Source organism: Rutilus rutilus (assembly GCF_951802725.1).
Source record: "Rutilus rutilus genome assembly, chromosome: 3".
Classification (NCBI taxonomy): domain Eukaryota; kingdom Metazoa; phylum Chordata; class Actinopteri; order Cypriniformes; family Leuciscidae; genus Rutilus; species Rutilus rutilus.
The window spans coordinates 34,583,924-34,609,665 of record NC_140211.1 but is presented as its reverse complement, the minus strand read 5'-3'; the positions used below and the strand labels follow the sequence as shown (position 1 = coordinate 34,609,665).

The 25,742-nt window shown below is 38.5% G+C and overlaps 1 protein-coding gene across 2 annotated transcripts in view; it reads right to left on the bottom strand.

The window, feature by feature from the left end:
• Positions 1 to 2,432: 2,432 nt before the first annotated feature.
• kcnq1.1 (potassium voltage-gated channel, KQT-like subfamily, member 1.1) overlaps positions 2,433 to 25,742 on the bottom strand; it is a 38,788-nt gene continuing 15,478 nt past the window's right edge. Inside the window, exons 3-18 of one of the 2 annotated variants that reach the window (XM_084405606.1) lie at positions 21,676 to 21,802; positions 21,483 to 21,561; positions 21,273 to 21,369; positions 20,780 to 20,920; positions 20,547 to 20,657; positions 20,365 to 20,460; positions 20,177 to 20,278; positions 19,847 to 19,985; positions 19,708 to 19,734; positions 19,400 to 19,453; positions 19,173 to 19,299; positions 9,541 to 9,616; positions 7,446 to 7,540; positions 7,151 to 7,197; positions 6,900 to 6,961; positions 2,433 to 3,666 (exon numbers count right to left, since the gene is read on the bottom strand). In XM_084405606.1, the coding sequence (XP_084261732.1) occupies positions 3,451 to 3,666; positions 6,900 to 6,961; positions 7,151 to 7,197; positions 7,446 to 7,540; positions 9,541 to 9,616; positions 19,173 to 19,299; positions 19,400 to 19,453; positions 19,708 to 19,734; positions 19,847 to 19,985; positions 20,177 to 20,278; positions 20,365 to 20,460; positions 20,547 to 20,657; positions 20,780 to 20,920; positions 21,273 to 21,369; positions 21,483 to 21,561; positions 21,676 to 21,802 (1,596 nt within the window). In that variant the 3' untranslated portion in view covers positions 2,433 to 3,450. The remainder of the gene's footprint in view (positions 3,667 to 6,899; positions 6,962 to 7,150; positions 7,198 to 7,445; positions 7,541 to 9,540; positions 9,617 to 19,172; positions 19,300 to 19,399; positions 19,454 to 19,707; positions 19,735 to 19,846; positions 19,986 to 20,176; positions 20,279 to 20,364; positions 20,461 to 20,546; positions 20,658 to 20,779; positions 20,921 to 21,272; positions 21,370 to 21,482; positions 21,562 to 21,675; positions 21,803 to 25,742) is intronic. The other variant, XM_084405607.1, reaches the window with a different exon arrangement.

Genomic DNA, 25,742 nt, shown 5'->3' with positions numbered 1-25,742 from the left:
AGCCTGATAAATTTGTAGTCCCTATAACTCAGAAGCTGCCGGCGATGTAATAGGATTTTGCATAAAAGTACAAGCATAACAATAATAAGCAATTGCGATCAAATTCTTCTGACGAATTTTTATCTTTAGCGTGTTAAAATATGATATACCTTTGAGAAAGATGCACGGCATGGCTACCTCTAAAGCATCTATGAAATTGGCTTAATATTACACAAACTTGTTTCATAATTATTAATGAAAAACGTGGATTTTAATAAACGAAATTATGTGACTTGTAATGTGAGGAATCCCCCAGGGTTTAAGTGAACCTCATTATTTGAGCTTTTACACTAAAATCATTATGTCCAGATTGACAGGGTTTCCAATATGTTCCGTTATAGCTCAGCTGGGTTTCCTGACCAGATGGATTACCTCCTCAGGCTCATGGGACCTCGACTTTTATCAGCAAATCCCACAGAGACGCATTCATTCAGCCCATGCAGTCTGTACATCATTAAATGAAGTTAAGAGTTCAATTCGAATCCTTTTATTCCGACTAAAACATGAGTTAAATCATGCTCGTTTATTTGACTAAAACACAACAGGAAATACTGTGCGTCTGAATACAAAATACACGGCATTAGTAGCCCCACTCTTAAAAATAAAGGCTGACATCATGGTTCCATGAAGAACCTTTAACAACCATGGAACCTTTCCATTCCACAAAAGGCTCTATAATAGTGGAAAGGGTTCTTTAGATTATTAAAATGTTCTGCGAACAGACAAAAAGTGGATCTTTTAAGAAATGTTCACAGGTTCTTTGGGGAATCCAAAATGTGTCATCACTGCGAAAAACCCCTTTTAGAACTTAGTTTTAGGAGTAAACTACTAAATATAATCAAGTAATTAAAATAAATAATTAAAATAGCCTATTGTAAATACTATGACAATGATGATGTCTTTAGAGTGTTTTTTTTTTTTGTGGGTTTTTTTTGTACCCAAAAACTACACAGTAAAACATTATTTTCATGCTTTGTTATCACAACATTTTTTTTTTTTTTGTCAAATCAACTTAGATAATTCATGTGGTACCAGATACAATTATATTTTGAGTTTATGTTGATTAAACCAATCTCCTTCATTGTATGAACTAACTTAGGTTAGCTTACTTTTTCAAGTTAAACCAACAAATATTTTTTACAGTGTACACTGATTTTTTTTTCCTCTTCAATTTTAGTTAATGAAATAAAAACAAAGTAAGTCATACTTAACAATTCATGTTCCCCACTTAATTGCAGTTCGTTTATATATACAACAGGAACATCACTTTCTCAACATTGCTACCCTTTTTGACACAAACACCTGCAATTTGCAGCAAAACCATCAAACCATTCATCTCTGTGTTGTAGCCCTCTCCATTTCAGAGCTGTTTCTCTTTCACTAATAAAACCCATAAAACTAGCGGAGGCACTGGCAAGCTGTGTCTTCAAGGCTGGATACACCTCTATGGGTTCACTAGCTTGGATTAATGGCATTTGGTCCCAAAGTTTGCTCAGCGGTCCCGGAGACAGTGACAGCAGTACGTCCTTTTAAACGAATAACAAAGGCTTATCATTTATCTGGCGGCATATGGGCCAGACCCCCTCTGTAGCAGGCCTGCTCTCTGTGGTGTCTGCCAATACTGTTGTCCTGTCCATTCCATTGTTGACATAGTTGTCCTGCCATGAAGAGGTATACTCTAAAGTGTCTAATTCCTCTGCCCTTTTGGGACATTTTTTTTGTGGAATATGGCACAGATATAGCATTATGCATGTGGCGGATGGTTTTATTCAATTAGGATGAAGTCGGCACAAATGGTTAAGAGGAAGCTGACATCCTGGTTTGCTACGTCAGCTTTTCTGAGATATAATCCTACGCCCTCGATTGCGGTAGAGAGATAATAAAGACAAAATTGTCATGCCTTTCATGAATACGTATGTGACGGAATGTCTGATTTGTTGCACATATTACAGGTGACAATGGCCCATGCGAGAAGCTGTGCACGAACAAAGGCGGAGTGGACAGCCGTGTTACTGCCCAGGATAAGGTCAAAGGGTGCGCATGTAGTCATCCCCATAGCAACAATGCCCCTCACCCCTGAAAGCAAATGTATGACAATAAGATCAGAGGTCACGGTGCTCCCCATATGGTCGTGTGCTGCATAAGTCATTGATCTGTCGGGATGTTCTAAAGGAATTCTGAAAGTGTCACCGAAAGACTTTTAGAAAAAAAGACAACAACTGCTCCTGAAGGCCATAAATGCCTCCACACGGGCATAAATAGCAGCATTCTGGGCTGACGGAGAAGGAAAAGAGCGGGAAGCCGAACTGCCCACACACTTGTGTTTGAATAGCCAAGGCGTTTGACCCCACGAAAACATGGTGGAAATTAAAGCACTGCAAACATGAGAAAGAAGAAACAAGAGGTTTACTTAGGACCAGTTTTTTGAGACAGTGAGAAAAAACGGCACTTCTTGATAATGGAATTTTACTAGTACAAACAACCTTATTTGGAGGCCAAATACAAAGGCAAAAAGGTTTCGATTTGCATCGTCATCAGTGTCATTGCTAAGTTTTTGAGCTTAAGAACCAAAGTCATTTGCTTGTATTTGGCGCAGGCGTTTAAGGGCTGTTTTTGCTGTAATGGATTTTACTGGAGAACTGAATTAATAGTGTTGTTTTAGGATACAGTATTTATTATAGAACATTCATATTAGTGAATGAACATAAATAAAAATCCTGATTGCGAAGACAATAGTGAAAAGTCTTTATCCAGCTGAATTTAAACAGTATTCACAAATCTGTGTGCCTCTAAAAAGCGTATTAGTGATTCATAAACACAGGCAGCACACGTTTTGTTCCTGTCAACAGTAATCATTTAAAGACATTTGTCAATTCATAACACTCCAAAATAACATCAGAATTATTCACATCTGCACTCCTAAAAAAAAAGGTTCTTTATTGGCATTTGTGGTTCCATGAAGAACCTTTAACATTTATGGAAACTTTCAATTTCTTTAAAGAGGAAAAATGCTCTATATTAAAATGTTCTTAAGAACAGATTCTTTGGGCAAAACAACTATGGCATTGCTGCGAAAACCCCCTTTTGGAACCTTTATTTTTAAGAGAGCAAACCGCTCACAAAAAGTATGGAACTCTCTTCTTTTAAAAGAGAACAACTGGATAATCAATATCAAAAACTCAAAGTCTACACAATCGTATGCTAAAAATATGTATATTGCTTTACGTGATGCTTTATAAGAAATCCGACTGTCTGACAAAATATAAAGATGAACAGAATTATTCAGACAAGAAGATATCTTAAAATCAGCTGATGCTAAACCTGAGCCAGACCCAATATCTTACATTAACTCTAGCCAAAACTGATCGAATATCAGGCACTTTGTGATTTAGTGGTCCTTTAGCTTTAGACTCAGCTGTCCTCATGAATAACAGTTGGTGTGGACAGTTGCTCGAAGCCGGGCAGGCTGTCCTGTCTGTCCGGCACTGACAGGCTGTGGGTGGCTGGTTGTCGGTAGAGGCTGCCACGCTGTTCCTTCCCTTTGGCTAGATCCCCCCGTCTCTCCCTCGCCAACATCAGGTTGAGAGATTCTGCAATGCTGTTAAGTGTCCTGTCCATGTGTGTGATCTGCGGGGAAACGAGTGTGTGGTCTCAGCACATCTTTTAAAACACTGTCTAAAATAACGTCATCATGGTGTCTGGGTAAATAACGTCACAAACAAGAGACGGTTTGTCCATACAAGCCATAAAACACCAGCAACTGATAAAAGGTCCCATCTGTATAAACAGTCTAGCAAAAGAAATTAATCTATCCTTATATATGCCGTAAACGAGATTAAACTTTGATCAAAGAGGTGATAATGAATAGTCGAAAAAAAAGGTCAGTTAAATGAAAAGATTAGGCCATGCTGTTAACTGAATCACATGGTTGAAATGAGTGGACACTATAATACAGTCAGAACTACACTTAAGCCACTTAACTACACCTTGTGCCATATTTTCATAAAATAACTAATAATAACAATTTTTAAACATGTCAGAGCACACTGAAAAATGCCAAGTAACACATTGAAGTAAAAGTGAACTTTTAAAGCAGAACGACTAAAATAGTATTTTCTAGTAAAACGTAGTTCAATATTCTAACTTCAGTACTGTTTATGTAGGCTAACTGTCTATGTGCCTAAAAAGCTAAACATATTTTAAAACCAGTGGGAATTGTTGTTAAATGTTTAAAGGGATTCATGTTTGAAAGGAAGAAAACTGTCAGAGAAATACTTGTAATTCTTCATTTTACAGTTGGGGAGCCAAATGTCATTCCGCTGGGTTAAAGCTAAGTGACGTGTGGAGCCAGGGCTGTCTACACCCCATTAGAAATAACCAGACGAGTGTGTCCATGCTGGCCCACAGTTTACACAATGATAGTGGTACCACAGTCACATACAAACACATGGACACATGCACAAACATATAGCGTACGGCAGGAGACTCGGTAAACATATGCAGTCGCTCCCCATATAGACATGAATGTTAGAACACTACTAACCACGGAGAAAAAACAAGATCTTGAGTCGAAACTTAAAGGGATAGTTCACACAAAAGAAAAATTCTTTCAACATTTACTCACACTTACGAGTTTGTCATGATACTATAAAAGTTTACATTTACTGTTTTTTACTTGCAAACCGTAGAACTAGTTTCGGTTACGCTTTATTTTTAAGCTGTCCGTGTTACAGTGTAATTACACATTTAAGTACTGAGTAATTAATTAACTACATGCACTTACTTTAGCGTAAGAGGTTTAGGGTTACTTGCATGTTAATTATGCAAAATTTAACTACATGTAACATAGGGACACTGTAAAAAGTGTAATTTACTATTAAATACTAGAAAGCCATTCAAATAAATTTGATGGGAAAACATTATAAAGTCATACAGTACATTGCTCCTCATAGTCTAAACAGATTCAATGTATTTTAAATATTTGTTCCATAAAAACATTTACAGCACTGTTCAAAAGTTTGGGGTTAATAAGATTTTTTTTTTTTAAAGAAATAAGTTGCTACAAAAGATTTCTATTTCAAATATATGTAAATACTGTATATCTATTACAAAGTATTAAGCAGCACAACTGTTTTCAACACCGATAATAATAAGAAATATTTTTTTAGCAACAAATTATTTCTGAAGAATCATGTGACACTGAAGACTGAGTAATGATGCTGAAAATGTAAAATGACATTTTAAAATGTATTAAAATATAAAACAGTTATTTAAAATTCTAATGATATTTCACAATAATACTGTTTTAAGCATAAGAGGATTCTTTACAAAACATTAAAATATCTTACAAAATCCAAACATTTGAACAGCAAAACAAAAAACAATCTTAAGGTAATATAAAATAAAAAAAAGAAGGGATGCCCTATATGTGAAGAGATTCCAGTCAGAGTGGAGGCAGAAGACTGTGTTAGTGATGCAGTAATGAGTTCTACAGATGGGTGTTTGAATAAAAGTTAAGGCTATTTGTTCCTGTTTATGCCAGTCACTGCCTGCTTCCTGTTTACCACAGAATTATGGGAAGAAGAATGACACTGTAAGGGGCAGGGTATCCTGTCCACAGCCTCTACAGCTAATGAAACATTTTCAAACAGTTCTTTACGACATGTCCTTCTGGGACTACTCAGTGCATCAATCACTAGCATTGTCATAGAGATATGGCTAGCATGATGAAGTCAATAAAAGTGAGTCAATGAGATCGAAAACAAGTCACCTAATATTTGTAGGCGGCAAAATCGAAAAACATTTTTTACCACTCCCTAAAGATATGTCAGCTATGAAAACAGAAAAAAAAAAAGATCAAATTCTTCTTAAAAAATGTGTTTCTATTCTTTCTCAGTAAAGAATTGTAAACAGGTCGAACAGGCTTTTTTCTGGCATTTCATAAAATGAGTCAATTTGCTAGTTCTGAGAGGGAGAAAGAGAGCAAGCAAGTCAGAGAGAGAGAGAGAGAGATCACGTGAACAAGTGTGTATGCTGTTTCGAGTTCTTGTCTAGGATGAGATCTGTTTGTAAAAGGATTTATGGCTGGAGTGGCAAATGAACAGTAGACAGAGTGTTTGTAGAGCTCCTGAATCCCCGTCATTCTATTGGCCATGGGAGGCCACACACACACACACACACACACACACACACACACACACACACACACACACACACAGAAGCCAGAAAGCTGTTCTTTTTAGTCTTAACACCCTTATCAGCACACATCACTCATGGAGAATGTTTGAGAAGTCTTCAAAAAGTGATATTTGATTGAAAGCAGAGAAAGATTTCTTCTGCCTCCAGGGTAAGGCTTGATGAATGAAGCTTGCAGATCTTTATCTATAGAATCCTTGCTGAACCAACGGTGTTGTGCGCATTTGCACGTAAACTTAAGACCTGGGACTTGTTATTATTTTACTAACTTGTTGGAGGCGCTTGGTTTCTACACTTATTGCTAAAGTTCAAGAGCATGTAATATTGTCTGAAGAGATATTTCGGATACTGGAATCCAAACAAGCAAATGTGAGAATTTCCTCAATAAATCTCTGGCTTTTTTTTTGTTGGCTTTTTTATTCACCTCTATATTCTGTGGGCCCATTTTAATTTATTTATTTTGTACAACTTTTGGCCTATTGTGGTTTACGAACTTTTGGACTCTTTTAAGTATTGTGAGTTTTTGGTGTTTTCTTCAGATACGGGAACCCTCAATAGTTATAAAGTAAAAGCATGTTTTCCAACGCAAAAATGGTATAAATGTCTTTCTTACTAACTTTAGCTAAACCCTGCTCTGGCTGTAGGACAAATATTCAAGTGCTTACCTTGTCTTCCATCCTGTTGAGTCTGAAGCCAATAGTGTTTGTGCCTTTGTCTTTCAAGCGTTCTACAGAAGACAAAAATAGAGCCAAGAAAAACATAATAAAAACCCTCCATAAACACGAATGTGCACTACGACTACAACACAACAATAAACAGCAACATAAAGAACAACGAAGGGGTCAAACTGTAGCAAATCATGGTGTGGGGTTGAGGAATGTGAGAGCAGAAAGTGTAATGAATGACCTAGCTTTACCTGAACTTGTCTGGAAGAAAGACAGCTTCCCTAAGGACTGATCCAGCCTGTTAGGACCAAGCGTGCGTCATGTGAAATGTTCATGTACAGAAATGGCAGATGAAAAGTGAGAGGAATAGTGACAGAGATGGATGTACTCTTAACTCCCCAGCTTTATTTACCCAAAGGTCATGAAACAGTCATTTATATTGCTAATATTCCTATAAAATGTCATCCATGTATAGCCATGTTAAAGTAAACACTTTTCCCAATGTGCTTAACTGCTGCTAGGTGATAAAGTGAGTCCTCATCCCACCTTCTTTGTAGCTCCTTGATGCGCACCATGAGGTTGAGATGACCCTGAGAATACTGCTCAATGACATCCCTCACATCGTACGGCTTACGCGCTTGCTGCAAAAACACACATGCATACAAAAACCAGAAGATATAACATCTGCACTCATCACTCACTGTATTTGCCTTTTTTGCTTGTGCATATAGTTATTACTTAGATCTGTTTTTAATCAATATAATATAATGATTATAATAAAATACTAATATATAATAAGTATACACTGCCGTTTGAATGTTTCCGGTCAAAAAAACCGAAAGAAGCCTTTTATGCTCGCCAAGGCTGCATTTATTTGATCAAAAAAGTACAGTAAAAACAGTAATATTCTGAATTTTCAGCATCATTACTCCAGTCTTCAGTGTCACATGATCCTTCAGAAATCATTCTAATATGCTGATTTGCTGCTCAAGAAACATTTCTTATTATTATAGTTATGTATTAGCCTATAATAGTACCGTTTCTGCTTAATATTTATATGGAAACCGTGATGCATTTCTTTGTCAGGATTAGATGAAATATTGAATAAAAAGTTCAAAATTACAGCATTTTGTGAGATAGAAATATTTATAGAAGTCCTTACTGTCATTTTTGATCAAATTAATGCATCCTTGCTGAATAAAAGAATTACTAATAAAAAACTTAATAACACCAAACTTTTTAATGACAGTGTATATATTTTAAAATAAAATAAAAATAAATATAAATAAAGTACATGGACGTATATATATGTTTTGTTTATGTGCATATGACCTATATTTCATTTCTTTTTATAATACAGTTTTTATATTTAAAGGTTTTAAGATTTTTCTTATCGCATCATTCCTACACATGCCGTTTCTATGAAATCATATTAATTGAGAGAATGCATTGTTTGTACTTTTCATACTTAAATTTCCACAGTGCAGGACTTATTCAATGAACTGCAAAAGATTTTTTAAAAAGTGATTCTAAATTTAAAGAATTAATTAAAATACACTTTGACTTTCCCTCATAGACTCATACATTTTTATGATCAAATCTTGATATGATCTTGCCTAGGGCCCCACAAACCCACTGGTTGGCCCTCATGAGAGTGAAGCTTTATGAATAAAGTCTGAAAGAATCAGTTCATCATAAGGGTGACCTCGGTTGACTTGATACAACCAGCCCCAAATCAAACGAGCCCAGAGGGGAAATATTTCCTCTTGATTCTCACCTTTGAGGAAAATGATTCACCATTGCTGAAACCAAACGAACATCCTGATCAAAAGCTACATTTTTGCCTTCGGGGCAGATTGAGCAGGTGATAATGCTTATAGCTATTTTAATTCATTTGAACTTCCTGACTAACATGGGGAAGATGTGTGAAGCTCCGGTTTTCTAGAACTTAAGTTCAGTTTGATCAGCGTTGGTGAAATAACCAAACATTCACACATCTCCGGCACAAATGACCCAATTCAGGAGAAGCTAGAGCCGTTCAAAGAAGGGTAAACATTGTCATGACATCAGACACAGCAAATCTAGCCAGCAGCATCTGACAAACACTCCAAAGTGTGTGTTCTGTGTCGCAAGAGTGTGTGAGAGGAGGGGAGAAGGACTTGGAGAAAATAAGGGGATTGAGAGATGACTGAGGCAAGCGGGTCAAATGAATGGATGGCGAGAGGATGGGAGGGTAAAGAGAGAAGACAAACAAAGTGCAGTAACGAGTATCAAGTGTCGCACAATCGCACAAAGGAGGAGAAAGTGTGTAGGACAGCTATTAAGGTAATCCTCTGACATTAGCCTGTATTTTTGAGGACTCAGGCAGAGCATCTGCTGTGACTGAATGGAGCCCAACACAAGGTCTTCTCTTCAATATGTGTTAAAAGACACCTTATTCACTACACTGAAATTGATCAAGGAATGCTCATGATTTGAAACCTGAATTTGAAAGTTTCTTTGTAATTAAATATAAATAAGCAAAATAGCTCTTGAACCACAATCAAGAGAAGAAAAATCTGCATTTCTGCTCATTTTAGCGATGTAACATGCCAAATTCATAAAATTTTGGTTGTAGCAAATAGAAAACAAAAAATCTTACCTGAAACTTTTTTTGGGCCACAAAGTAGTACATTATCTGGATCACACGAATGACCGCTCGATGGGAATCCCGCAACCTGTGTGTTTATGTGTTATGATTAGTATTAAGAAAGATACATTTTACATTTACATTACATTTCGATTTAATGAAATTTGATCACCTAGCAGCAGTTAATTCACATAAAAATGTAAATGTTGTCATCATTATAGCTAACATGTTGTTTTAATTATAGCTATATTGACTCACCCTCGTGACATTTCAAACCTGTATGACTTTCTTTTTCTTCTTTGCAACAGAAAAATAATTAGGAAAATGATTGTTTTGCCCCCATACAAGCCTTCAAAATTTCCATTAAAATATCCTCTTTTTTGGTTCTACAAAAGGAATGATGTCATACAGGTTTGGAATGACATGAGGGTGAATAAAAATGTCATTTTTGGATTAACTATTATAAGATTATCAAATAAATATTTAATATTATTATTGTATCTTATTGTTAGTCAATCTAATCTCACAAGAAAACGTGAGTATGTTACAAGGTGGCGATTTCCTATGGATTTGTACAATGTGAATCATTTAAAAATGTATTATTATTAGACAAAAGTAAGCAGGTTAAGGTTATGTTAGGGTTAGAGTAGTGTAAGGTCCACCCCTAACTCCTATCACGAAACCGTACGAATTAGTCATAAATGTGGTCTCTGACATATTGGTTGTATGTCACTGCAAACTAACGTAGCACAATCACTGACCTTTCACAATTTCAATATCATTTGCAAAACAATCCTATCAGTCTCTGCAACGCCTTCAGGTGCAGCCCTGAGCCACTCCAGATGCTGTTTATGTATAGGACTTTTGCAAGTGGTCATTGAGCACAAGGGTCACGACCAGGACACAGTGTCTAAGAGAATATACAAGGCTCTCTCAGCTTTTCAAAGCTTTCAAAAACCACAGCCCTGAGATTTGGTGGGGGGGGAGGGTATTGACTCCCAGGAGACCCAAGGTTATAGGGGAATGGAACATTGTCTCCAAGAAAGACAAAGTATGAGAAGTACACTTTCCCTTGCATGTCGGCTCCCGCGTGCCAGTCTCGACGTGATCCATGCCTGTATCATGTTAGCATGCTAAGGCTCGTGTCTGTTGCATGTCACTCTGACAAAAGACGGAGCACACTCACACAAGTTCTTTTAAAATGCATTAGCTGTAGACTGGCTGCAGGCTATCAAGCCTCATTGACTTAATGGACATGGCTGGCTGACAGTTTCTGGTTTCTCCCTGGCTGCGGGCTACAGGGAAATGAGGGATAAGGCATATGCCGTGCTCCAGGCAACTGCCAATTTACTGCTCTTTGGTGCCATACTCTAGATTTCAACCAGCATCCCTTTGGGTAATATTGCCAGTAGTTAAATAGCTTTGAACATTATCATACCCACAGCAATGCAAATGTCTGTTAAGTTAGTTTTAAAAAAGGAGGAGAGGTGGTAATGGAAAACTCCAGATAACAAAAACTGAAGCTATTTTGCATTCTTAGTATGACTCAGTTTATGATCTATTTCCATGCATATAGTCAAACATAGTTTATGATCTATTTCCATGTATAGGGTCAAAACATTTGGACACAGTTAAACTCTAGCTATCATTAATTTAACTAATCATAATAGGCCTATAACACAGATGGAAGTTTAGGAGTTATGCTGTAACCAACAATGTTCAACCATGTTTAAATCAAAATAGCTTTTTCTTCACTCTCCAGTCCAACTTATCTATTTAAAAAATAAAAATAAAACATCAGTTTTGTAAAGAAATTAATATTGCCACAGTTTGAACTAATTTCGAGTATGTACATATTTAAATATTACATTTATAGCAACCTCAAAAAAACCTTTAGACCATGAGAAACATTCACCCAGGTGTGTCCAAACCTTTAGACATACTTAAAAATAAAAATAAAATTTTTTGAAAGAAGTCTCTTCTGCCTACCAAGGCAGCATTTATTTGATGAAAAATACAGAACAAACAGTGATTCTGTGAAATATTACGACACTTACAAATACCTGTTTTCTATTTTAATGTATTTTAAATCATAATTTATTCCTGTGATGGCAAAGCTGCATTTTCAGCATCATTCCTCCAGTCTTCAGTGTCACATGATCCTTCAGAAATGATGATGATTTGATTCTTATCGATGTTGAAAGCATTTGTGCTGCTTGATATTTTTGTGGAAACTGTGAGGAAATAACTTCTTTTTCATGTCAAGTGCTGAACGACTCTCTTGAGCTATAAATGTTTATGGTATAATGATCAGTTTGATATTCACATGCACCTCAGAGCTTAACATGGTAGGGTGGTTCCATTTTGGTGGAACATTACTCATTTGAAACTACAGAATCCGAACTGATAAACTCAAGTTGGAATCTTGCCAGCAATATGCACAGAGTTCAGGAATCATACCTCCCTGGCTGTTTGTCATTCCAATGGAGCAGGGAAAGACGACAGAAAGAGAGAGAGGTGGGGGACACAAGAGATAGAACATGGGAACCACCCCATCTGTCCCTGAGGCAGTGCCACTTCCTCTCTCCAGTCATGGTTACCAGCATAGCAACGCTGGTCTCATGACCTCAGCAGGGTCACCATCTGCCTCTAGTGCTGGCACAAAGCCTGGCTAATGGCGAACACTGGTGGAGACGTACGCAAAGGGAGAAAGACTCCCACTGGGACAGAGAGAGAAAGAAAGAAAGAAAAAGATGGAGAGAGACAGACAAACCGACAGATAGAGAGAGAAAGAGAAAAGGAGGCGATCATATGAGGTCTTCTTTCTGCCGAAGGCAGACTGCAAATCTCCCTTCCGTTCCCAATCTTTTTTTTTGTTGAGTCTGCTAAATAAAAGCAGCCAGATGTGAAAGTAACTGCATATCCACTGGAGGGCCACCAGTGACAAGAGTCGTTTGTCTAATCAGCATTGTGCAGCAACGCTGCATTTTGTACCTTAATGTACTGACACAGTGATTATTACAAAACAATGCATTAACATAATCCCACAAGAATATCACAATCAACGCTTCCTGTGAGAAAAGTATTAAAGGTATAGGTCACTGAAAAAATTGCTCACGCCGTTCAAAACCTGCATGACTTTCTTTCTTCTGTGGAACACAAAATATTTTTGAAGAATGTTTTATTTTTTACTCTTTTTTCCATCCAGACAGTAAAAGTTAATGAGGTTCTAAACAACATTGGACCGCACTGACTTTCATTGCTTGGACAAAAACTGAGAAATGTTTGGAAAGTTTGGAATGAAATGAGGTTGAGGGTAACAATTTTCATTTCTGGCTGAACTATCCCTTCAAGGGATTTTACCTACAGACCATAAATTAAATTTACTTTAACCCCAAAATCAACCCATTTTGTGACGTTTTTAATGATCAAAAGACAAGCCAAGGTCTGAGTTTGCGTGATTTGTCCTTGTAAATAGCAAGTGATGTCAAATTTGTGACAAAAGCCATCATAACCGCCCCAAATAAAGATCAAAGAAGTACATCATGGGACAGGAAATAAACATGCCATTAGTACCATCAACACTTCAGGCCAAAGGGTCTAACTCCCCACCTCCAATTAACTCTAACGGGGTGTGTTCAACAACATTTGGTCTGAGGAGGTGATCTCGTCTGGAAAATGACATCAACCCTTCTGTGCATCTACTAACACTCATTAGTGGAGGCTAGATGAGAGAACACCTGATCCGAGGTCAGCAACCGCTCCTTAGGGCAACATGGGCAGCTTCTTTAGTATTGATTAGAGCTACACTGATTTGATTCTGGGGATAGATACCAAGAACTCAGAGGGGAAGGAGAAGCTTCAGGGAGGATATATTATCGACTAAATTAGGTCTTATATAAAGCAGCAAAAAAATAACTGAACCTGCAAGGGTGATATGAAATTTAGTGGCATTTTATCTAGGGTGTTATTGTGTTTTAGGTGGGAAAAAGTGCCTGTTATTTGACCTCCCTCTAAGGGCCTCAGCTAATCTGAGTGTAATCAAATGTAGATAAACAGGAAACATAACAATCACCGGGCTTCAGTCTAATCTTATCACTAAAAAGCATCCATACTCTCTCTCTCTCTCTCTCTCTCTCTCTCTCTCTCTCTCTCTCTCTCTCTCTCTCTCTCTCTCTCTCTCACACCAACATGGCCTCCTTGGTACTGCAAAAAGACAAACTCAATCAGACAGTTGTGTGACTATAAAATGAGAGCATGCAAAATTACAGAAGGATGACAATTAAGAGATATAATCCATACAATAATCCATTGTATAATCTATTCTTCCATTTTTTGTATGTTTTCAGCGTTTTAACCTCAGGCATTAAATACAAAGGGGTCAAAAACTACAGGTTGTAAATTTGATTTAATTTAGGTTTTGTTTTTTGTTTTGTTTTTTAGAGGCGTTTACCCAAAGTTTCTTACATTATATATATGCTACTGTTTGGGGTAGTTTGGGGTTTTATAAAGAAATTAATACTTTTATTAATCAAGAAGGATGCATTAAATGAAATTAAAAGTGACAGTAAAGATTTTTACATTGCAACAAAATACTTTGAACTTTCTATTTATAAAAGAATCCTGAAAAAAATATATTGTGATTTTCTCAAGAAATTTTTTTCAACATAAGAAATAAGATAATAAGAAAGTTTCTTGAGTGCTAAATCAGCATATTAGAATGATTTCTGAAGGATCATGTGACACTGAAGACTTGAGTAATGATAGTAATGTCATCACAGGAATTAATTACATTTTTGACCAAATAAATGCTGTGTTTCTGAGGATTAGAGACTTCTTTTAAAAAAACATATACTGCTTTTTTAAAAAGCAGCAATTAATTCTAGTGGGACCAGCTATTTAAAGTTCAGAGACTTTAACTGCATGATATAACTTACAACTCAATTATCCGAAAGAAACGGCCTGCATACTCAATACCTCCCCAATGTTTTGTTACATCATATGATAAATCACAAACACATGTCAATTACCACAAAGTCCCCCACTGAGGCCATGTGCACTCTTGTGACTCGTCTCAGCGAGTCAAAGGATGAAGACCTTTGTGTGGCGGTGTTGCGCCACAGGCTGCAGGATTGTGGCACTATGGCACTAAAAGGCTCATGGGGGCCCTGTGTGTCTAAGAATAGCTCTGTGGAAGAGGAGGGGAAGAGCGCTCTGATTAGCCACGATCTGAGAATCACAAGCTTTAGAGGGCTCTGCTGCGCCGTACAGGACATTATCCCAAATATCAGCTCCATCTTCCCCCTTGAGCTCAAATACCTAAATGACATTTTAATAAGTGGTCAGCTGAGATAAAGGCCACTGAGGCAGTAATGACTGATAATCGCTGACCAGCGGCTGGACATTTACACTGGGGTAAAGACCCGGGGTGGAGTCTGGGCCGCCGGCCAGAAGCCATCACACACACATGTGCACACAAAGACGTGCGTGCACAAGATGCTCATACACACACAGCAGGGGTTCCTCTGGCTTCAGCCAAGCAAAGATCTCTTTCATCCCGAGCATCAAAGCGCCAGGCAAATACGGAGAGTATTAAATGTCCTTATGAGGAGTGACACACAGGGATGTAGCATTCACTCTGACATTGAGTCCTCCGCTGCCATGACTGCCGTACACCATGACTAAATGGCTTATGTCCCAAACTTGTGGCCTCATATGATCCTAAACATTACAGCAGCAAAGAAACTGACAGCGTTCATTTCAGTGCAAGTCCTTATACATCACCAGGGGCCTCAGTGCCTTTTGTCATATCATGTTGCCAGCTAACAAAGTCACTAACTTAGCCGGGCCCTCTGAAAGAAACCTGATATGGCACATTGATATTCATTTCACGAAGTGAAACGGAAATATTGGTGCTCATAGACAACAAATTTATTATTTGTGATTTTTGAATTCGAAAATGCTGCTTTAAGCGGTAGATAAAACTGCAATTTTGAAGGGACTGTTGATGCAAAAATACAAATTCTGTCATCATTTCCTCACCCTTGTGTCGTTCCAAAACTTTATGTATTTCTGTCTTCTGTGGAACATTATAGTAGATATTTTAAAGAATGTTTCAACATACAATCAAAGTCAGTTGGGTCCAAAACAACACTTGACCCCATTGAATTTCATTATACTATACAAAAACATATTTGTGTGTGTGTGTGTGTGTAAGCAAAAGAAAGTACACTCTTAAATGTAAAGGTATGGTTCCCTGAAGAACGTTTAACATCCATTGAACCTTGCACGAGGTGGAAAAGGGTTTTTCAGATTCTTAAAATGTTCTTCACAGAAGTAGAAAAAATGAAACCTTTCACAGAAAGGTTCTTTGGGGAACCAAAAATGGTTCTTCTATGGCATCACTGTGAAAACCTCAACTTTTTAATTCAAAAGTGTAAGTCAAACAGGTTTGGAACGACATGAGAGTGAGTCAATTATTATTAATTTTTTTGGGGGGTGGTGAACTATCCATAATGTTAGGCAGATTCTTTTTTTTAAAGCACTGTTGCTGGCATCCGCTGCTCACAGGAATTTGTCTGAATAGTTGTCAATTCACCGTGTGCAGTGTTCTGTTACAAACTTCTACAGAGAGTCTTGCTGGGCTCTTGGTCTGACAGCAAATGAGAGAATCATCTGGGATGTGTTCTTTCTTGCTGAGCAACTCTCCCTCTCTCTCTGTCTGTCTTTCACTGCTTCGCTGACTCTCGCTCCATGTCCCTCGTTAGCTCTAACACACTGTAACGAAACACAATTACTGTTAAGGGGGGAAGAAAAGGGGCCGTGACGGGCAAGATAAAGAAACTTGTGCTGGCAAGCCGCGCTGAAGAGGCATTAGTGAGCCAATGTTTCTGTCCCATTCAGCACGCCTTACACTCCGCCACACACTCCAAATCACACACATTTACTCACTTCTAACAGGCGAACGTGAGGCTGTATGCGTTTTGGACTGGGGAAATATTTCCATATATTTACATGCTGAATCAAAAATACCTTTTGAGTAAAAGTGAAACTCAAAAATAAATAGTATATATGTTTAGCTCTTAGAAAAATATGTATATAAAGCATACAATTTCTGTGAAATTGCCAGCATGGAGATTATTGCTCTGGAAGACAAGAGTGTTTCTAACAAAAGTCACTTTTGCGTTCTTTAGCCCAGAAGCCCATTACGACTATAGGGCCGCTTGTCAATCAGGCTATTGTCGGCGTGTGTAGAGCTGCAGACAATGGCTCTTTGTCTCTGCACCAGTGTAGACGGCCTGGCTTGGCCTCCGCCACTAGAAGTCCTTCTCTGTTTACTGAGAATAAATCAATCTTTTCAGCCCGGGTCTCCTTTGGTAAACCTCACACCACAGCCCAACAAGACTGCAACAGCAGATACGTGCGAGTACAAATGGGGCACTTTCAGACGCACCTGCGTTTGCTTTGATTTCATCATTATACCTGTGTCGCTCTGGACGGGAGTTTATTTTCTTTGATCCAGGCAGCTGCCAAAGACGCCTTTGTATTTGATATGAAATGACAACTGTGACTCTTTCTACCAAATGGCTTGATTCAAGACACTTCAAGAGGTTTGAAATGAGAACATTTTATAACATATCACTGTGGCAGAAACAGTCCTGTTCTTTATCAAGGTTTAATAGATAAAAGTGTGTAGGTAGTGTCGATATGTGTGTGTGTGTGTGTTGGGAGCGCAGCGGTCAGAGATATGTTTCTGTGGCATTGTTCTTCCCCCGCCCCCAATGCAGCCGAACTGTTTCAGCTGCAGGCACGAGGAGGCTTTTGTGCCTCTCCTACCTCTTGAGTTAACAGCCTGGGTCAAAGGTCAGAGCAGGACAAACGTCCTAAGGGAGAGGAGACGAGACGAGATGAGAAGGAGTAAGAGGAGAAGAGATGAGCCGAGAGGAGAGGAGAAGAGATGCAAGGCGGCGTTATGGTTCTGGACTTTTTGAGTCCCCACCCTGCTCTGCTGGACATAAACAAATAAACATGCACTCACACCCACACTGAGAGAGAGGGAGGGAGAGAGAGAGAGAAAAGAGAGGGAGAGAAAAGCCAGCTGTTGCCATTGCATCTCAGTGTGAGGCGAATGAAAGCTCATTAAACTTCAAAGATCAAATGAAAGCTTGTAGTGACAAGGCTCCTTTGTAGAGGAGATGCAATATGTCTCCTAAGAATGAGGATTTAGAGAGGAATCATACTTAAGACTCTAAAAATATTAGATCTAGCTAATTAGAATTTAAAATCTCTTTTAAGTTGCTTTGGTGGAAAACACCTACATTTTTCCAGACGATTACATTAATCTCAGTGTACCAAGTTGCTTGTATCAATTCTGAGATTAATATTATCACTTCAGCCCTATCAAAGTCAATATAAATACACAAGAATAGTGCAAGTGAGAAGAAAACTAAACCTAGTCTACGATATCTCTCAGATCGTGTTTAAAAATATACTTCATATGTGTCTTTAACTACTGTGTACTAACATTTGAATTAATCATTTGATACAGTGTGCTTATTGTGTACGTTTTACATTGTACTTGTAAAAAATACCTGCATGAAATTGTGTAACACAGTAACCCACCCTTAAGCCTAACCATACCACCAAATTTGACCCTAATCTTATCTTATCGTGTCCCACCTCAATTGCAGCAAGTGTTTTGCAATACAATATGAACACAATAAGTACATTGTACAATTAGGCTACTCTTTTTAATGTAAGTACACAGTGTAACACACCTAATGTAAAGTGGGACCAGACTTTTTTTTTCTGCATTTGTCTTTCTACATCACCTGTATAATACACATTAAAGCAGCATTAGTATGATTTTGCCAGTGTAAGCCAAGAGAAACATATGCTTTAATCTGACAGGAGATGGGTTTGGTCTACAAAAACACCTCCACTGCCCTCTTGTGGTTTCCCAAAATAAATAAAAGTTTGTACTAGAAAAAAGTTAACCAAATCTGAACGCTTTTGTATTCCACATAATTCAGAGTGTAATAGAGGCCTAAGGTTAGACGCTGTAGAGTGGTGGATCCCATCACAAATAGAAAGGGACAATCTGGATAATCTAATGGACTGTAAGCCCCCAACAGAGACATGGTTCATTAGACTATTCAGAGACGGGATCGCTCCATTGCCCACGTAAGTAAATGGTTTGCAGTATACACAGGCTCTGCGCTGTTCCACATGCTGACCAGCTAATGGGGCAAAGAGATTCTGATAATGACCCCCTCTCAGGCAAAACACAGCCTGCAACATAACCACTCTTCATGGGAATGCTTAGGGGCTCAGAAATATACACTGTGCACTTCTTTTAGCCATGTTTTTACTTGGGGTGGGTGGGCTCAGAAAGCTGAGATCTGTTCCAGCAGAGATGGCGAATATGTGTTAAAAGTCTTTTAAAGATTTGAACTGGGAATCCAGTGTATTTACAGAAGCGATATTGTTAGTGTGAAAGGAGTGTGCTAACTCTGACACCATCAAGCTAACACTTCTTAACTGCCCATCCATTCGATATTGCCATCTGGAAGAGTTCTGAACGATTATAAGCAGTGGAAACTTACTGGTTTAAATTGCGCCAAAAATAATACGATCTTACTCACTGAGACACATGAGTGACTGGAGCGAGCGAAATCTCTCGCTCCAGCTCAGTCTCCATATCATCTGCGATGCTGCTGCACCTCTGGAGTGTGGGCCGAGACGACACCTCGAAAATCCCAGGCTTTTTCACTAAAGACAGAAAACACACACATCAATTCAGACTAGTCCTGTCTTTCCAATGGAAAACGCGTTACATTTAATTCCAATTTCAACTTGTTTTGTTACCCACCCGGAGGTGTAGAAAACTGGAAAGAGGACAGAGAGTTCCAGGATGGCACCCGTTCTGTGAGGAGAGAGATCAAACTTGATGCTTTCACACAGCATATTTCAAATCGAACCATGTGTGTGCATTTTATTTCACAGCAAATGATGCTGTGATAGACATGCATATTTAAAGAAACAAAATACCATATGGTTCATTTAAAGAGTCAATATTAGACATTTGTCTGTAAAAAAAGGAACAATTAAAACAGGCAGGTATAGGGAATAGTAGATAGCAAGTGAGTACAGACAAGACAGACACTAACTGAAGCTCACCACATCTTCTGAGAGTGTTTGCCCCTTCTGTGAGAATGGAGAGGTGAAATAAAAGATATCAGAGGAGAGATGTGAAAGGTGAAAAAACAGAAAAGAGGTAGAAAAGGTCAACAGTATCTTAGTTTATTGTTGGTAATACCTGACTGTTGAATACTGCTCACTGAATCTTGTCCGCCATCCCTTCCATCATCTAAGGAATCATAGGTTATGGATGGTACGGTGGGAGAACTCAGCCCATCATCCCTGTCATTACTCTTAATTTTCCTCCTCATCTTCATCTGTCCGAAGTAAAAATAGACAAAAACTTTACCTCTTTTCTGGTAGCCTACTACAGTTTGAAACCACATTAAAATTATGTTGTTTTTTTCTAGTTTAAAATATAAAATGAAAGTTAAGATTTCTACATTTGTGCTTGCAAATTGTTATCCAGTCCATCTGTGCAAGCATCTTTAAGTAGGTATAGGCCTACCTTTAATTTAGGGCTAGACCATGAGTTGTTGAGGTTCTTCTTCACAAATAACTTGTAGGTGGCAGAGTCAGGGTTCTCTAAGGCAAAACACCTCCAGGATGCCTTTATCATGAGAATAAAAGAAACAGGATAACTCTGACTGACAACTGATAAGCAATATTACATTTATAGGCAACAGTAAGGCACACCTGTATCAGACATGCAGCTGCAGGAATTTGCCTGTTGAAGTGTTTTTGCCTCTGTTTCTGCTGTACCTTCAGAGCAAAACCGGAGCCTAGGATTCCCTGTGGGGAAATACAATCATTCTTCTCATACACTTGCCTGCTGTGCGAGGAACAATTGCTATGGCTATTAAATCTCTGTAACTTACAGCAGGGAGGGCAAAGAAGGAGATAGCAAAGACAGAGAAACATGATGCAATGGTCTTCCCTATCCAAGTCTGAGGGACCTTGTCTCCATAGCCAATAGTGGTTACTGTCACCTGAGCATGTACAGAAAAGACATTGACATGCAACACCCATTACTCAACTTGATCCAGTTCTTTGATGTATGCCTTCAATTATCCATTGTGTCAGTGAAAGGTATGGGTGGGGAGCTACCTACCACACCCCACCACAGAGCATCAGCATAGCTGCTAAACTCTGTGAAACCTCTATCATCCACTGCATCCTTCTCTGCCAGATACACGAAGTAAGAAGAGAAGATGAGCCCAAGGAATCCGATATATAGAGTTGTGATCAGTTCCTAGAAAGAGAAAACACTCACTACAACTATTTTGCATACACATTCACATCTCATTATGAAGTGCTATCTCTGCTAATGCTGCAGTGTCTTCATTCTGAAATATTTATTAAAATAATAATGGCTCAAAAGAGCCATTTATTTTCAGAATCGTGCTTCACTGGTATGCTTTTGATTCACTAAAAATGGCTCTGCATGTCCCTATAATTTTTCTTCTTTGGAACATCATTGACGAGTTTTTTTTTTCTTTTCTTTTTTTCTTCTGTTGGAGTAAATGGAAATGCAAAAATAATATTTGCCTCTATTTTTACTTCCCCAGTACAAAACGTTAAATATGAAAAGGCATATGCTTCACCTGTCGATGTAGGAAGACCACTGATCCAAGCAGCCGCCACGTTCCTCCCTGTCGATCCACATGCAGCATTCGCAAGATTTGAAGGAAGCGGACTCCTCTGTAAACAACATCATGTCATGACTTCAATACAGTACATCTAAGCCTACTTAATCCTGTACCACAAGGGACAAAGAGACTTCAGTGACTTATATATTAAAACATTAACCTTACCTTACAGCAGAGGTGGCAAAAACCTGGCCTTTAGAACCAACTACCAATACAATAATGGAGGCCACCACCACAATCAGGTCTAGAACGAGAAAAACATGCAATCATGTCAATAGCAACAACAGAATCAAGTTTAAAACAACGCTGCTTTTATGAATGCACCAGAAAATAAAAAAAAATTAATTCACACACTCACCAATAACAGAGATGGGCTTTCGGGCAAAGCGAAGCCTGCCCAGAATTCCCACATATTTACTCCGGCATCCTGCTGACCACAGACGTACCACATACTCCACACCAAAGAACACTACCAGCACAAATTCCTGCCGAATGAAAGAGACAGACACACTGTGCTTAAACAAAAGAGCACTAAAAGCATATCAAAGTGATATTATGTGCTCATGACAATGAGAAATGATTTAGCTGAAACATAATGTGAGATTTACTAGAACATAACAACGCAAGTATAAAGAGCTAATTGATTCGACTGCGACATAATGTAAAATTCTGTGCTATAATACAACTCTGTAAGTATAGAGAAGTAATTTATTTGAGCAATGAGATGTCTGCTTTGAGAATGGGTTTAACAATAAAGCTTTATTGTGTGGAAAATGAGAATGGCTGTCATTGTGGAGCTCCTCGGCTAGATATTCCTCATGAGCAATATATTGCCTTTTAAAATATTTATGAGGTATGTCTTGAACAAAATCCTCCACTGTTCTCTGTGCACCTATTGCAACTTGATGCTGCAATCCCATGACCGAGATATACAATGACAGCTCTATGGACAAAGAATCCATTGAATTCACCATATTTGTAGTTTGCATGGGACAAAAGATTAGAAATATTTGGTCATGCATCATTTGGAATGTAGTTTGCAATGCATAAAGCACAATAATAATATACATGGGATGCATGCAACAGATGCATATTAAGAATTCACAGCCCTGACACAGGGTTGTGTGAAAACACACACTGGTGGTTCATGGTCATGGCCAACAACAGCAGTTGCCCTTGTCTCCTTCTTAAAGAAGAGAAAACAAAAGAAGGCTGAGAGTCCGCTGAGCGCAGGCCCTTTGAGAGCTGCGAGGAACCAGACATGTATGAGTTATGAGGCTGGCCGTGAAGCCCTCTGTCACATAAGCAGTCTGGAGAGCTGGATCCAGGTCTGAGAAGAGGCTAAGAAGGAGCTTGGTCAGCTGCCTGGGGACGGATCCTGGCACAGAGCCGGCCAGTTCGCTTGCCTAGCCTGTCTAAAGCGCCTCCAAAATGAAATGAAATTACAGGCACTGCCCTATCCTGTGGGAACAGACAGAACATGAGAGGTGGAAAAAGTGAGTCGAACCAGCAGAGGTCACAGCACAGGAAAGAGGCTGCAAGCAACTAGACTGAAAGTAGGCCAACTCACTGTCTACAATGTCAAATGCAATTTACCATTTTTTTTTTAGGAATATTTTAGGAACAATAATCAGCTATAATACATGGCCTTAAAAAAATCCTGTTTTCTCTGTTCATGCTTTTCTGTTGCCCTCATGTGTCTCACCTGTATCTTGTTAATTATCTTGTTCAGTCCTATAGTTTTCCCTGTGTTTATATGGCTCTGTTTTTGTTTTAGGGTACGTTTACACGACAACGATATGCTTAAAACTGAGAAGTTTTTCCTTTGAGCTTTCCGCGTACAGACGACACCATTGTCAAAACGATCCCCATTCCCACGGATCCGCGAAAACGACTAAAACGCTGTATTCTGCTGCCAAGCCATTAGATGACGATGAAACACTATAGATTAAACACGCAAGTGTATGACATCATAGTTTTCAGAGATCCATGTGTTGTTGTTTTTTTACACGGAGAATGTAAGTTTCTTTGAAACCCGTTTTCAAAAGTTGGCCTTTTCAGGCACCCAAAACGACATTGTTGTGTCTAATGTGCATTAAAAGTTTTACATATAGTTGAAAGCGGTGTCGCGTAAACACACAGCCCCTTAGTCTTTGTCAGATCTCATCTATGTTAAAGTGGTTGTTTCCTGTGTTTTGTTTCATGTATTCTTGGAGATGAGTTAGTTTGAGTTTGTTTTGATTAAAGAACCGCATGCGATTAGATATTTATTTCAACCCATTGCTGACACTACATACTTAACAATTTGATACAATATACTAATATTGTATCAAATGGTTAATAATTTGATACAATATACTAACCCCTAATCTTAACCCTACCCTTATACTATTTAGAATGTTTTTAAAATAGTAAAAAATAAAATGTTTTTCTCAACTATATGTCAGATTAGCAAGGCCAATTTTGTTGTCTCCATGCTCTGGGTTTCTCTGTGCTATCTAATTAAATCTAGGCTTGCGATCACACTGACCAGCTGGCATATGAAAGGTCTGGGTGGACGGCCAGTGGGCGACAGAGGCCATGGGATCAGTTTTGGGGAGGGGTGGTATAGGGTGAGAGGAAACAGGACCCCAGATGCAAGGGCCTCTCTCAGTTACCATGGCAATCAGATATCCCATCCAAAACGCAGCTGGAATGCGGTCGCCATGGGTGAGCAGAGGAAGGGTTCACTGTAATAACAGCAAGGGCCAGCTGACCCTTGTCCTCAATCTTATAAGATTACATTAAATATTAAAAATGGACTTACTATGAAGCACGTGATTTGGCATTGAGTGACTTTTTCTACTCCAGCCTTTTGTGCTCTAGCCAAAGCAAACACTTGAAGTCTGATAATAAATAATAGCATTAACTAACCCCTCTTGAAAAGAAAGACACAAAGCAAATATATTATCGGTGTGACAGTGGGAATTTGAAAGGAACTAATGTGTTCTTAAAGGGATTGTTCTCCCAAAAATTTACATTCTGTCATCATGTCGTTCCAAACCTGTATGAATTTCTTTCTTCTGCAGAACACAAAAGATAATATTCTAAAGGATGTGGACAACCCGTTTCTTTTGTATGTTCTGAAACATTAAAAATAAGAACTTTACATGACCGTCCAAATAAAATGTTTCATAAACGATGTATAATAATGTTTGTGTGCTAACATTTTGGGAACATTATTAAAGACCAGGGGCCAGATTCACAAAAATCTTCTTAAGAAAGAAGTTAAAGGGCTATTTCACCAAAACATTCAAATTATTTCATTAATAACTCACCCTCATGTTGTTCCAAACCTGTATGAAAAAAATACTATGGAAGTCAATGGGCGCCGTCAACCGTCTGGTTACCAACATTCTTTAAAATAATACCTTCTTTTGTGTTTAACAGAAGAAAGAAACTCAACATGAGGGTGAGTAAATGATGACAGAATTTTCATTTTTGTGTGAACTATTTAACTCTTCTGACTGAAACGTTACGCATTAAAACATTTGAAAAGGTACGCAGTTTTATCTGTTATCTCAGGTCTTTACATCCTATCACACACAACAGAAAGGCATTAGCTACTGTGTTGGGGGAGGGTAACTGACTAGATGCAGTGTCTTATCAGCGCAAATGAGATAAAGGTGGTTTGTCCAAACACTCTGAGCACCACAGCGTTAGAAATGAACATTTAATACTATGTGGGTTCACCTCATAACAGTGAATATCCCTAATAAAAAAAAAAAATGCTTTTAGAAAGCTAAAATGGACTGGATAATGTTTAGTTTCTATTAGCTGCTCAAATCACAAAAAGTCTAAAAGCTCTTTTGACCCAGGGTTAAAACATTACAGCAAATTGTTAAAATACAGCAATAAATGCTCATTACACATTCATGGTGCTTTCAAATAGAAAACATTTCATCATTATAGAGGCTTTTGTTCGTTTTCAGTTTTATTAGCCATTCATGGTGGGCCTTGGTTAACACTGACAAAGAAAGAGACATCTGTGTTCTGTCTAATTAGGGGAGGGTAATATCTGTAACTGATAATTGCCTGGAGAAGGAGTTAGCACCCCGTGGCAGGACTACTGTCCTCGCAACACCTCGAGACTGAGCTTGAGGATGTGTTAGCACACTTAGCATATGGAGGAAGTTTGGTGACAGCTATGACACTTTTTGGGGGACAGGGAAGCATGTGAGATCACAATTTCTCAGTGCGCGTGGTGTCGGGTCAGTCTAGTGTCCTGTGCGACTTCCAGCACTCGTGTGTGGCGTAACGTCCTGTGTGACTTCTGTCGCCTACCACTGTTGAGCAGGTAATGATCAACCTCTGAGGCTTCACCCCAGAAGTGTGACACACACAATAGTCTTTTTTTCCTCACAGAATAGGATCAGTTAATAAGTG